Here is a 14968-nt window from a genome sequence, read left to right on the forward strand (position 1 = left end):
AAGTCGGGGAAAACGCGGCCCCCGCAGCTTCATACACAGATTTGGCAAGAAGGTCAATCTGACGGTCAGTGGAATCCTTAAGTGAGGTGCCGTCAGCCACCGACACAACGGTCCGGGCTGATAGCCTAGACACCGGAGGGTCTACCTTTGGGGAGTGAGACCACTCCTTGACCACCTCAGGTGGAAAAGGAAACCGGTCATCAGAACCACGCTTTGGAAAGCGTTTGTTAGGGCAGGCCCTGGGTTTGGTCACAGCGGTCTGAAAACTAGAGTGGTTAAAGAACACACTCTTCACTCTCTTAGGCGAGGTAAACTGATGATTTTTCTGCCAAAGAGAGTTGCTCCTCTGATACTGGCGGATTGAGATCCAGCACAGAATTAATAGAAGCAATCAAATCACTAAAATCTGAGTCACCCTCAGACAAATCGATGGGATACATAGGAGTCCTCTGTCAAGAGTATTAGAGGCACCCTGAGAGGGGGGCTGATGCATATTCATCAAAGTCCTGGACAAAAGTCCCATGGACTCAGCAAATGACTGGGATATGGACCTAGAAAAGGACTCTACCCAGGCCGGGGGTTCAATTACAGGTGCAGCAGCAGCCTGAGAGACCACTGGGGGTGAGACTCCAGGCTGTGGCACCGCCAAGTTAGAGCAACCATCACAGTGTGGATAAATGCTCGGCTCAGGCAGCAGGAGCTTACATGCAGTGCATGCAGAATAAAGCTTTGGAGCCTTGCTCCTTGTGTGAGACATGCTGCTGGAGTGGGGGCTTTGCAGAGAATGAACCCCAGGGAGAATATACAGAGGTCCACAACCGGAGACCGGCTGTGGCTTACCAGACCGCTGAGCGCGGTGTTGTGTGCCCTCCAGATCCCGAAGCCCGGTCCCCCAGAGCGCAGCACCTCAGCAGAGATGCAGAATGCAGGATGTCCCAGAGCAGAGTGAACTTTGTCTGAGAAATGGAGGGGGCGGGACTAGGGGCGTTCCTATAAAAGAGCGGGAACTGGAGGGCTATAGAGACCTGCCGGGAAGGAGGCACGCCCCAGCAGTGGGGAGTGTCCCTCCCCTGTGTAGAACGGCCGCCGGGAGGAGCCGAACCTGTCCCTCTGCATGAGTGACATGCGAGGGCAGGAAAACGAAACTAGGCCTCCGGCGAAGCCGGGGCCTAAATTTAAGCGGCGAGGCCGACAAGCAGGCACCATCGGCGCGGTTCTCAGGCAAAAGCTGGAGAACCCGCCGGAAAAGTTAAAAACAATCACATACAGCATACTCTCCCCTTACAATAAAGAACCAGGACCCCCAACATAAACGTCTCAGGTACTTAGCTGCTGAGACGCAGGGCCATGTCCCTGGGGATGAGTGCTCCTGTCCAACAGAATCCTCAAGGGGCTGTGGATGGAGACCGGACTCCTGCCAGGCATGGAGACCGTGCTGGCTCCCACTTCAAGCCAGAGCCCAGAAGGGATGGTGAAGGAGTGCGGCATGTAAGGCTTCAGCCTTGTAAATCAACCTTAACAACACCGCCGACACAGTGGGAGTGGGGTGAGAAGGGACATGCCGGGAGCCGGGACCCGCTTTTCTTCAAACTCTTTCCAAAAGTCAAACAAAATCAGATGAGAATGCATGTGTGGATGTATGACCTCCTGAACACAAAGCGATAAACTGGCTAGGACTGGCTACCAGGGGGTGTATAAGCTCAGAGGGAGGAGCTACACTTTTAAGTGTAGTACTTTGTGTGTCCTCCGGAGGCAGAAGCTAAACACCCATGGTCTGGGTCTCCCAAAAGAACGATGAAGAAATACGGGAGATAATATATAATATAATATATATATATATTTATTAACAATTATTATATTACTATTATTATTCATTCATAAAAAAGTAGATTTTGGGTACTCACCGTAAAATCTCTTTCTTGGAGCCTTCATTGGGGGACACAGAGACCAGTTTAAGCTTAGTGTCCATAGGAGGTGGACACACTTGGGGCTGCTCCCAGCCCCTTAGGTTTGTATTTTTAATTTTTTCCCCTTTTTCGTTACAGACACAGCTCGTCGGGCGACAGGGTATAATAGCTCACCCTGCTCTCCCCCCTAGAGACCGGTCGCACAGAAGTGGGGTCCGTCCGCCACTTCCGTCTTGAGAGTGTTAGGGGGGTAGAGTCCTGCCAGACAGACACGGAGGACAACGGAAGTGGCGGACGGACCCCACTTCTGTGCGACCAGTCTCTAGGGGGGAGAGCAGGGTGAGCTATTACACCCTGTCGCCCGACGAGCTGTGTCTGAAACGAAAAAGGGGAAAAAATTAAAAATACAAACCTAAGGGTTTGTACCAGCCCCAAGTGTGTCCACCTCCTATGGACACTAAGCTTAAACTGGTCTCTGTGTCCCCCAAGGAAGCGCTAAAGAAATCAAGCTTTCTCCTGTTTATTTCTTTATGAAACTAGAAAAAGAACTACATGCTCATTACAAAATAAAAATGCCACAAGACACAACGATTAAAAAAAACAAAAAAAACAAAAAAAACCCACAATGAAAGTCCCTTGAACTAGGCAAATGTGAATGAGCCCCTAAAAGGGGTTGGACAACCCCCTCTTAGGCTATGTGCGCACGTAGCGTTCTGTCCCTGCAGAAATTTATGCAGCTATTTGAACAGCACACGTGTGCTTCAAATCGCTGCAGAAAGAGTCCGTACTGAAAAAAAAAAAAGCAGTTTCCATGCGCTCTGAGTGCAGCCCCTCCTATAGACAGAGCGGGGGATGCATGCAGAGCGCACGGAATAAGTGACATGTCATTTATTAGAATGCGTGCTTCGGGCAGGAGCCGAAGCGCTGCGCTCTAATACTCCAGGTGCGCACGTCTCCTGCATAATCTTCATAGATTATGCTGGGGACGCTGGACGCATGCAGTTACGCTGCGGTGCAGATCGCAGCGTAACTGCATGCAAATACGCAACGTGCGCACATAGCCTTAATCACCATATTCTGCTCATGTAACATACCTGTGATAGCCTATACTAACCACCAGTGTGGGCTCCATTCCTGCAATGACGGCACTAGTTCTCCTGGGGCTCACATGATATTGCTCTGTCATGTGAGCCCCGGGAGAGCCAGGGCCGAAATCACTGAAACAGCACACACACCGGAGGAGAGTATAGCTGTTATTTAATATGGGAGAAATATAGCGATTGAGAAATCTACGAGTCGTGAACAACCCCTTTGAAGTGGATTTATCGGCAGGTTTCACAATATGAAATATGAGCTTTTTAGGAGACCAGATCTGACAGGATATGTAAAACAAGTATAAAACGTCTCATCAAATCTAGGACATCTATCCAATAATGTATGCAGTTGTATTGTGAAAGCTTGTACCTTTTTAAAAAAAAATGCTCCCGCTAGCAATCAGTAGTGTGTACAATAAAATAATTACCTCATTGCTACTCTCTGGAGATTCCTGCATCGTGTTAAAACGTCACTTTCTTACCAGCTCACGTAGTGGACTGTTAGCTCCTTTTTTTATATAAAGCTATGAAAGCCTTGTTCTGCGTCTCATACTTTGGGCGCAGTCACAATGTTCGTACTCACCCGTGGCTCTCCTGACCCAAACGTGAGAGCTGCATAGAAAAACCTGCTGTCAAGCTCGGGACAGGAAAGTCGCTGGCCAGTCCAAGCAGTGTTAAGCGATCCTCAGCAGGGTTAAATGGCCGTGACACTGCGCCCTCACATTGAAAAAGTGACTTCCGCACAGAAGACACTACATGAACCAACTGGTGATATGATGCAGGAGAGGTCTGGTGTAGCACTTAAAATGGCAGAAGACAGTCACTGGAACATATTTTAACACATATAATGTGTATATGGCTGCCCACATTCAACTAGACGTGTGTGGTCTCACGCAATTCACTTGCATTGAGTGAGGCTGTGCACATCTAGTCGAAATGTGATCGGAACTATGCAAATTGCATACATGTGATTGCATGACCGCCTACTCCCGACATCGACAAATCCAGATAACATGCAGTGAGGGAGGATTTAGAAATTTGCAGCCAAGTAGAGGGACTGTAGACTTTTAGTAAACCCCTTTAACTCATCCTCAGTGATTGCTGTTTCAAAAATATAGCGCATGTGACTGCTTCAGGAGGTCACTGGGCTTAAAACGGTCATGCCATTGTGCGCCCCTGAGAACAGCGATTGGCTTCAGCGGTCACATGCACTGTAGCCTTGAGGTTATTGCAGTAGCATGTCAATTAAGACTGGGAACAGTGGAGGAGATGCGTCGCTGGAGCAGCGGAGGGCAAGTTAAAGAAAGTTTGGTCATTTTCACCTCTGTAATCATAGAGAGTATGAAAAGTTAGTGGAAATCCTCTAAATGCTCAGTCACTCATGTAAAGATATGTCATCTTACATTATTTATATAAGCAAAGGTATTCCATTTCCGGCACGTACCTGGTGTAGTAATCTTCTCTTTTGGTTGTGTGGAGGTTGCTCTGCTGATTTCTTCTTTCTGGACTGTCTGCTGAATTGAAAATATCTTTGAGGCTGGCCTCTCACTTCTTTGAGGAGTGAATATTTTGGTAGACAATGATTTTCCGTTCTGAGCTGGGGGTAAATCCTTCTCCGTCACTTTGGAAGTGGCAATGCTTGCTGGTTTATCCTCCAATACCTTGGATTTTTCTGTCTTGGTGGTGTAAACTACTGCGGAGCTTGAGGATTTTGCCTCTACACGTTTTTTCTCCTATAAACCAAGAAATATGAAATGAAAATACTGAATTATAATTTTCCAATTATATTATGAATTTTATACTGTGTTAGAAGAGCAGTAGATTTAATAATATATAAACAAGTAACTACCGTATTTTTCGCTTTATAAGACGCACTTTTCCTCCCCAAATTTTGGGAGGAAAATGGGGGGTGCGTCTTATAAAGCGGTAGCGGGGGGGGGGGGGGTCCTGTCTGAAGCGATCGGGCGGGTGCCTGTGGCTGCATGCAAGCGGCCGGGTACCTGTACTTGCATGCAGCGGCAGCCGGGTACCCGTGGCTGTGTGCGGGCGGCAGCGGGTGCTGTGTGGGGTCGGCAGCCAGGTACCTGTGCTTGCATGCGGTGGCAGACGGGTACCCATGGCTGTGTGCGGGCGGCAGCCGGGTGCTGTGTGCGAGCGGCAGTCGGGTGACCGTGCAGGTACCCGGCTGCCGCCCTCACACAGTCACCCATCTGCCGCCCGCACACAGCCATGGGTACCCGGCTGCCACCGCACGCAAGCACAGGTACCCGGCGGCTTGTACGCAGAGTGGGCGGGCAGCCTGCTGGCTGCCACTCTGTGCATGCGGGGCGGGCGGCTGTGCAGCTTACCAGTTGTCCGCGGTCCCACTTTCAAATGATGGCGCCGGTGGAGCTCTTGGATGAGAGCTCCATCTGCGCACGCGCTGCTCCGGGAGTCAGCGCGTGCGCAGATGGAGCCCTTGGATGAGAGCTCCATCTGCGCATGCGTCGCTCCGGGCGCCATTACTTGAATCGGGACCGCGGACACACTCCACCACTGAGCCGTCGCCGCCGCTCCCACCACTGAGCCGCCGCCGCCGCCGCTGCCACCACTGAACCGGGACCGCGGACACACGCCACCACTGAGCAGTCCCTGCCGCTGCCACCACTGAGCAGTTGCCGCCGCTCCCACCACTGAGCCGCCGCCGCCGCCGCTGCCACCACTGAACCGGGACCGCGGACACTCACTGCACCGGCCTGCTGCACGGCTCTCATGCCACGGCTGCTGCCGCCACCACGGACCCCACGGATCCTGCCACCGCGGACACCACCGCGCCTGCAACCACGGACGCCACGGCACCTGCAACCACGGACCCCGCTGCCACTGACCTGCCGCGCCTGCCAGCACAACCTGTGCCTCCTGTGACCCCGCTTCACCACCACTGCTGCCCCCCTCCGGTAAGAGAACATCGGAGTATAAGACGGACCCCATTTTTCTTTTTTTTACCTTTTTTTATGTCTAAGTTTGGGGTGCGTCTTATATTCCGGTGCGTCTTATAAAGCGAAAAATACGGTATATGTAATTAGTTATTAGTAATGATCTATTATCCGTGCTTTACATACCCCGGTGCTGGAGACTGAAGGTTTATTCATAGGCACAGCTTCCTGCCTCACACTGCTGCTATTGATGCCGGCAGATGCTGAACTGGCAGTGGACACTTTTGATAAACAAGCAGTACCAGGCTTTTCTTGTGTATTGTTTGGTTTAACACTGGGATGACTTAGATCATCTTCCCAGGAACCAATTGTTGCAGCAAGGTTGGCAAAACGACCTCGTCGGCCGGAGGGAGTATCCAGATTGACAGCAGGAATCTGTGGCTTTGGAGGGGAGGGAACGCTTTCTTTAGCTGGACTGAAGCTTGGCGATTCTGGAGGACTACCTGTAATGCAAAATAGAATCATGCAGATGTACTCATTTGTAACTCATCCCATGAATGAAATCATTCTTTACAGTTTTTGTTTCAGCGATTCTTTACCATTAGGCTAATGTATGCACTCTGAGTACTTGGTGAAGAAATTTTTTGGCAGAAAAAGGCAGCAAAAATTAGGTGCGTTTTTTACCATACGTTTTTCATAATGAAATCAAAGCGTGGAAGGACTAGAGAACGCAGGGAAAACCCCACCAAGAACGGATATGCTGCAGATTATTTTCTGCTGCAAACGGTACCAAAAGAAGGGAATTTTGTTACTTACCGTAAATTCCTTTTCTTCTAGCTCTTATTGGGAGACCCAGACGATTGGGGTATAGCTACTGCCCTCTGGAGGCCACACAAAGCACTACATTAAAAGTGCAAGGCCCCTCCCCCTCTGGCTATACCCCCCCGTGGTATCACGGGTTCTCCAGTTTTAGTGCCAAAGCAAGAAGGAGGAAGCCAATAACTGGTTTAAACAAATTAACTCCGAATAACATCGGAGAACTGAAAAACCGTTCAACATGAACAACATGTGTACCCGCAAACAACAAAAAAACATCCCGAAGGACAACAGGGCGGGTGCTGGGTCTCCCAATAAGAGCTAGAAGAAAAGGAATTTACGGTAAGTAACAAAATTCCCTTCTTCTTCAGCGCTCTATTGGGAGACCCAGACGATTGGGACGTCCAAAAGCTGTCCCTGGGTGGGTAAAGAAATACCTCATGTTAGAGCTGCAAAACAGCTCTCCCCTACGGGGGTGTCACTGCCGCCTGCAGGACTCTTCTACCTAAGCTGGCATCCGCCGAAGCATAGGTATGCACCTGATAATGCTTGGTGAAAGTGTGCAGACTGGACCAGGTAACTGCCTGGCACACCTGTTGAGCCGAAGCCTGGTGACGTAATGCCCAAGACGCACCCACGGCTCTGGTTGAGTGGGCTTTTAGCCCTGAAGAAACCGGAAGCCCCGCAGAACGATAGGCCTCTAGAATTGGTTCTTTGATCCATCGAGCCAGGGTGGCTTTAGAAGCCTGCAACCCCTTGCGCGGACCAGCGACAAGGACAAAAAGTGCATCGGCACGGCGCATGGGCGCCGTGCGGGAAATGTAGATTCTGAGTGCTCTCACCAGATCTAGCAAACGTAAGTCCTTTTCATACCGGTGAACCGGATGAGGACAAAAAGAAGGCAAGGATATATCCTGATTAAGATGAAAAGAGGATACGACCTTAGGGAGAAACTCCGGAATAGGGCGCAGCACTACCTTATCCTGGTGGAACACCAGGAAGGGAGCCTTGGATGACAGAGCTGCCAGCTCAGACACTCGCCGAAGCGATGTGATCGCAACAAGAAACGCCACTTTCTGTGACAGCCGAGAAAAGGAAACTTCCTTTAGAGGCTCGAAGGGCGGCTTCTGGAGAGTAACTAGTACCCTGTTCAGATCCCATGGATCTAACGGCCGCTTGTACGGGGGCACAATATGACAGACCCCCTGCAGGAACGTGCGCACCTTAGAAAGACGTGCTAGACGCTTCTGAAAAAAACACGGAGAGTGCCGAAACTTGCCCTTTAAGGGAGCTGAGCGACAAGCCCTTTTCTAACCCCGATTGCAGGAAGGAAAGAAACTTGGGCAATGCAAATGGCCAGGGAGACACTCCCTGAGCAGAGCACCAGGATAAGAAAATCTTCCACGTTCTGTGGTAGATCTTAGCCGAATTCGACTTTCTAGCTTGTCTCATTGTGGCAACGACTCCTTGAGACAATCCTGCAGATGCTAGGATCCAGGACTCAATGGCCACACAGTCAGGTTCAGGGCCGCAGAATTCTGATAGAAAAACGGCCCTTGGGACAGTAAGTCTGGTCGGTCTGGCAGTGACCACGGTCGACCGATCGAGAGATGCCACAGATCCGGATACCACGACCTCCTCGGCCAGTCTGGAGCGAAGAGTATGACGCGGCTGCACTCGGATCTGATCTTGCGTAGCACTCTGGGCAAGAGCGCCAGAGGCGGAAACACGTATGGGAGCTGAAACTGCGACCAATCTTGAACCAAGGCGTCTGCCGCCAGAGCTCTTTGATCGCGCGACCTCGCCATGAATGCCGGGACCTTGTTGTTGTGCCGGGATGCCATTAGGTCGACGTCCGGCACTCCCCAGCGGCGACAGATTTCCTGAAACACGTCCGGGTGAAGGGACCATTCCCCTGCGACCATGCCCTGGCGACTGAGGAAGTCTGCTTCCCAGTTTCTACGCCTGGGATGTGAACCGCGGAGATGGTGGATGCTCTGTCCTCCACCCACATTAGAATGCGCCGGACTTCTTGGAAGGCTTGCCGACTGCGCGTCCCTCCTTGGTGGTTGATGTATGCCACCACTGTGGAGTTGTCCGATTGGATTCGGATCTGCTTTCCTTCCAGCCACTGTTGGAAAGCCAGAAGAGCAAGATACACTGCCCTGATCTTCCAGAACATTGATCTGAAGGGTGGACTCCTGCGGAGTCCACGTCCCCTGAGCCCTGTGGTGGAGAAAAACTGCTCCCCACCCTGACAGACTCGCATCTGTCGTGACTACTGCCCAGGATGGGGGCAGGAAGGATCTTCCCTGAGACAATGAAGTGGGAAGGAGCCACCATTGCAGAGAGTCCTCGGCCGTCAGGGAAAGGGAGACTTCCCGTCCAGGGAGGTTGACTGCCCATCCCATTGGCGGAGAATGTCCCATTGCCGTTGGCGCAGATGAAACTGCGCAAAGAGAACTGCCTCGATGGCTGCCACCATCTTCCTTAGGAAGTGCATGAGGCGCCTTAAGGGGTGCGACTGGCCTTGAAGGAGAGACTGCACCTCTGTCTGCAGTGAACGCTGCTGGTTCAGCGGAAGCTTAACTATGGCTGATAGAGTATGAAACTCCATGCCGAGATACGTTAGTGATTGAGTCGGAGACAGATTTGACCTTGCCAAATTGATGATCCACCCGAAAGTCTGGAGAGTCTCCAGCGTAACATTCAGGCTGCGTAGGCATGCCTCGAGGGAGGGTGCTTTGACGAGTAGATCGTCCAAGTACGAGATCACCGGGTGTCCCTGAGAGTGCAAGACTGCTACCACTGCTGCCATGACCTTGGTGAACACCCGTGGGGGTGTCGCCAGACTGAATGGCAGAGCTACGAACTGAAGATGTTCGTCTCCTATCACAAAATGTAGAAGACGTTGGTGCTCCGTAGCAATTGGCACGTGGAGATAGGCATCTTTGCTGTCTGTTGAGGCAAGGAAGTTTCCTCAAAACATTGAGGCAATGACGGATCGGAGGGATCCCATCCGGAACAGCCTGGCGTTCGCATGCTCGTTGAGCAGTTTCAGAACCAGAACAGGACGGAGGGAACCGTCCATTTTTGGAGCCACAAAGAGATTGGAGTACAAACCCTCGCCCTCGTTCCTGAGGGGGGACAGGGATCACCACTCCTTCTGCTCTTAGAGCGTCCACCACCTGCAGCAGGGCATCTGCTCGGTGGAGAGGTGGGGCCATTCTGAAGAATGGAGTCGGAGGACGAGAACAGAACACTGTCCTGTGCACGTGAGCACAGAGTCCGTCACCCACCGGTCTGTGCCTGTGGCAGCTAAATGTCGCCAAAGGCGTGGGAGTCTGCCATCAACCGCGGATGCGGAGAGAGAGAGAGCTGAGAGTCCTGAGGAGACCGCCTTAGTAGCGGTTCCTCCGACTGCCTTCCTTGGGCGAGATTGAGCCCGGCCGGAATCTGCGCCCGTCTGAGGTTTTGTAGCCCTTTTGCACGAGGACAATTGGGACCTGCCGGAGCTTGGGAAAGACCGAAACCTCGACTGTACTTTTAGGACAGTATTAACAGGGTAAGCCGCAGTGCAGACATTGCGGGGTTACGGACGCTGCTCAAGGTCAGCTGCGCAAGAACAGCTGAAAAGGTTAGGTTGCCAATACGGCTGTGGATGCCGTAGCAACCGACACGCCGATAGCCTCCTAGACAGATTTCAACCAGAGTCCCTCTGTCTGTGAATGGCATCTTTAAGTGATGCCCCATCTCCAGTGCAACTATGTCTCTAGATGCAAGCCTGGCGATTGGATAATCCACCTTTGGACCCTGGGTCCAGCGCTTGACCACGTCAGGGGGAAAGGGATAACGTGTATCCTAAAAACGTTTGGAGAAGACGCTTATCTGGTAAGCGTGGTATTCCTGGACTGCTTCTCTGAAGTCAGCGTGGCCAGAAAAATACTCAATATCTGCGTGAGATACTGAAAAGGAACTTCTCCTGTTCGTCTCCTATCTCCACTGGGGGAGCTGAGGGAGAAAGATCCAACCTTCCAGTGATGGACGGTATAGGATCCTTCCGTATGGCGTTACCACCCGGTATCCGGATTGAGAGCGATGTCAGTATCAAAACCCTGAAGAGCTGCCTTTTGGTCCAGTAGATTGCCCATGGGTGCAAGTCTCTATATTATGACTACTCCGTCCCTGTCCATGGACAGGGTTGACAGGAGGTTTCTTTGGCCACAACTAGTAGAGCCCCGGCAGACGAAGTGCTAGAGACCCCTGCAGACGACGTGCTACAGGGGAGCATGCACACAATGGGACGGTGTCATGAACAGCATCCCATGTAGTAAAAACAGCACTGAAATCTGTGTTGCTTTTTTGCCGCTGCCGACTAGCTATCTAGAAGTATATAGCCAAGATTGGTGACCGTACATTGCAATGTATAGCATACAGGCATAAAGTACAAAAGACCACTGCAGCACAAGCAATGCAAGCAGCATAGAAGCCTGTGCCCTGGCACCCCTGCTCTTCTGCTGCTGTATACTAGTCATCTAGGGGAATATAGCCCAGAAGAGTGACCCTACAGTGCAATGTATAGCATACAAGCACAAGTACACATGAACCCTGCAGGACATGCAATACAAGCAGCATAGAAGCCTGTGCCCTGGCACCTCTGCTCTTCTGCTGCTGTAGACTAGTCATCTAGGGGAATATAGCCCAGAAGAGTGACCATACAGTGCGATGTATAGCATACAAGCACAAGTACAAATGCCCACTGCAGCCCATGCAATACAAGCAGCCTGGAAAAAAACCTGTGCCCCAGCACCCTTGGTTTTCTGCTGCTGTAGTCTAGCCATTCCAGGAGAATATAGCTAAGACTAGCGACTGTACAGTGCAATGTATAGCATATCAGCATAAACACAAATGAACACCTCAGTCGTGCAAAACAAGCAGCCTAGAAAGCCTGTGCCTTAGCACACCTGCTTTCCTGCTGCTGATGTGTCGCTTGCAGTTAAAAACAACACATGTATACACTGCAGTTATATTGTGTTCAGCACTATGTGTGCCTCTTACCGCCCGCCTATAAGCGGGTGTATGACCGCCACCGTCCTGCCTTGGTACTGAAAGTCCGATCTCGGTGCAGTAATGGCTGCCGGCTTCTTCCCCAGCTCGTGTGAGGAGGGGCGGGCCGTGGGCGTGCCCCCAAGGCAGAGCGGGAATCCGGCGTCCGACAGTGTGCAGTGAGAGGGCTGGAGCATGTAAATAAGGCTCCAGCCCTCGGCGCTGCTGATTGCTCAGCGCCTGTCCCCTTCCCTGAGTGACAGGGAGGGGGCGGGAACGAAGCGGCACTAGGCCGCAGAAGCCGGGGACTGGAGTTATAAGCGCCGCCGCCGTAAAAGCGCGGTCGGCGCCCAGTCCCCGGCGAACTACAAGTCCCAGCCGCGCCGCCGCTCCCGGAGCGTCCGGCGCGGTAGTTCCCCAAAAACACAAAGTCACTCAGCAAAGCTGCAGTGACTGTAACCCATTACTGTCCCCGGCGCACTAGCACACCCAGCAAGTCTGGAGTGTGCTGTGCCTGTGTGTACGGGGACACAGAGTACCTGTATGATGCAGGGCCATGTCCCTGAACGGTACTCCAGCTCCGTATCCAGCAGGTTCAAATGGGTCTGTGGATGGAGCCCGGCGTCAGAGCTTTGAGGCCGGCAGGATCCCACTTCCTCAGAGCCCCTCAGGGGGATGTGGAAGGAAAGCAGCATGTGGGCTCCAGCCTCCGTACCAGCAATAGGTACCTCAACCTTACAACACCATCCAGGGGTGAGAAGGGAGCATGCTGGGGACACTATATGTGTCCTCTTTTCTTCCATCCGAAATAGTCAGCAGCTACTGCTGACTAAAATCTGTGGAGCTATGCGTGGATGTCTGACCTCCTTCGCACACAAAGCTAAAACTGGAGAACCCGTGATACCACGGGGGGGTATAGCCAGAGGGGGAGGGGCCTTGCACTTTTAATGTAGTGCTTTGTGTGGCCTCCAGAGGGCAGTAGCTATACCCCAATCGTCTGGGTCTCCCAATAGAGCGCTGAAGAAATGTATCAAAAACGCACTGTGTGCACATGGCCTTACTTTCCCAATGTCGTCTCTGCTGTGCCAGCTTCTGCATACGGGATTTCATAGAAGATACATTGTCATGGTCCATGCTTGGCTCTTCTATCTTCAAGAGAACAGGGCTTGGAGGAGACGGAGAGGCCGCATTTACTTGTGCCAGTGAGGTAGTCTCAGGAGGACCAATTCTTTCTGGGCTTTTGGGCTCTTTGTTTTCTACCTCTGAGGTTTGTGTTTCAACATTGTCAGAACAGCGTCTTTTTGATGGTGATGGCTTTGAACATGGTTTAGCTAAAAGGAGGAAAATATTTTGAAGTGTTAATTTATACTTAAAAGAGAAATAAGAAAATAAATAAATAAACCAGAACTTCAGTTTCTTATGCCTATTAGTGAAGAAAAATGCTCAGGTTGTGACTTATGCTGTGTGTATACCAGTTTTATTTGAAGTACAATTATTGTTGTATCTGCAAACTTAATTTCTACTTGTCCTCCGATACACTTTACATCAAGGGTGGGGAACCTCTGGCCTGCATACGGCCTGCAATGACCTTTTCTGAGTGCGCGTGCACCAAAGGATTAGGTCCCCACGCTGGACAGTATCACGGTGCTAAGGTCATACTTTGTGGATGGGGATGGCGCACAATGCGCTCCCATCCCACAGAACTTAAAAGAAGCAGCAGCCCCATTGTCCACAGTTCTGTAGGTGTATGCACTCCCCAACTGATGTATATAACCCCAGTGCTGTATGCCGCCTCCCAACCCCTCCAGGAGATCTATAGGTCGCCCCCAGCCCCCCCAGTGAGATCTACATGTGGCCTCCCAGCCCCTCCAGTGAGATCTATATGTCGCCCCCCCCCCAGTGAAATCTATATGTCGTCCCCCCCTAGTGAAATCTATATGTCGCCCCCCCCAGTGAAATCTATATGTCGCCCCCCCCCAGTGAAATCTATATGTCGCCCCCCCCCAGTGAAATCTATATGTCGCCCCCCCCTAGTGAAATCTATATGTCGCCCCCCCCCCAGTGAAATCTATATGTCGTCCCCCCCCTAGTGAAATCTATATGTCGCCCCCCCCTGCCTAGTGAAATCTATATGTCGCCCCCCCAGTGAAATCTATATGTCGCCCCCCCCCTAGTGAAATCTATATGTCGCCCCCCCCCCTAGTGAAATCTATATGTTGCCCCCTGAAATCTATATGTTGCCCCCCCCCAGTGAAATCTATATGTCGCCCTCCCCAGTGAAATCTATATGTCGCCCCCCCCAGTGAAATCTATATGTCGCCCCCCCCAGTGAAATCTATATGTCGCCCCCCCCAGTGAAATCTATATGTCGCCCCCCCCAGTGAAATCTATATGTCGCCCCCCCCAGTGAAATCTATATGTCGCCCCCCCCAGTGAAATCTATATGTCGCCCCCCCAGTGAAATCTATATGTAGCCCCCCCAGTGAAATCTATATGTAGCCCCCCCAGTGAAATCTATATGTCGCCCCCCCCAGTGAAATCTATATGTCGCCCCCCAGTGAAATCTATATGTCGCCCCCCCAGTGAAATCTATATGTCGCCCCCCCCAGTGAAATCTATATGTCGCCCCCCCAGTGAAATCGATATGTCGCCCCCCCCCCAGTGAAATCTATATGTCGCCCCCCCAGTGAAATCTATATGTCGCCCCCCCCAGTGAAATCTATATGTCACCCCCCCAGTGAAATCTATATGTCGCCCCCCCAGTGAAATCTATATGTCGCCCCCCCCCAGTGAAATCTATATGTCGCCCCCCAGTGAAATCTATATGTCGCCCCCCCCAGTGAAATCTATATGTCGCCCCCCAGTGAAATCTATATGTCGCCCCCCAGTGAAATCTATGTCGCCCCCCCCAGTGAAATCTATATGTCGCCCCCCCCAGTGAAATCTATATGTCGCCCCCCCCCAGTGAAATCTATATGTCGCCCCCCCCCAGTGAAATCTATATGTCGCCCCCCCAGTGAAATCTATATCGCCCCCCCCAGTGAAATCTATATGTCGCCCCCCCCAGTGAAATCTATATGTCGCCCCCCCCCAGTGAAATCTATATGTCGCCCCCCCCAGTGAAATCTATATGTCGCCCCCCCAGTGAAATCTATATGTCGCCCCCCCAGTGAAATCTATATGCCCCCCC

The 14968-nt window shown here is 51.7% G+C and overlaps 1 protein-coding gene across 1 annotated transcript in view; it reads right to left on the reverse strand.

The window, feature by feature from the left end:
- Positions 1–14968, reverse strand: part of ANLN (anillin, actin binding protein) — a 158670-nt gene that overhangs the window by 108633 nt on the left and 35069 nt on the right. The window contains exons 3-5 of the mRNA XM_075315129.1: positions 12840–13109; positions 6103–6419; positions 4446–4734 (exon numbers count right to left, since the gene is read on the reverse strand). Of these exons, the coding sequence (XP_075171244.1) occupies positions 4446–4734; positions 6103–6419; positions 12840–13109 (876 nt within the window). The remainder of the gene's footprint in view (positions 1–4445; positions 4735–6102; positions 6420–12839; positions 13110–14968) is intronic.

The sequence above is a fragment of the Anomaloglossus baeobatrachus genome, chromosome 6 (assembly GCF_048569485.1).
Source record: "Anomaloglossus baeobatrachus isolate aAnoBae1 chromosome 6, aAnoBae1.hap1, whole genome shotgun sequence".
NCBI classification, from domain to species: Eukaryota; Metazoa; Chordata; class Amphibia; order Anura; family Aromobatidae; genus Anomaloglossus; species Anomaloglossus baeobatrachus.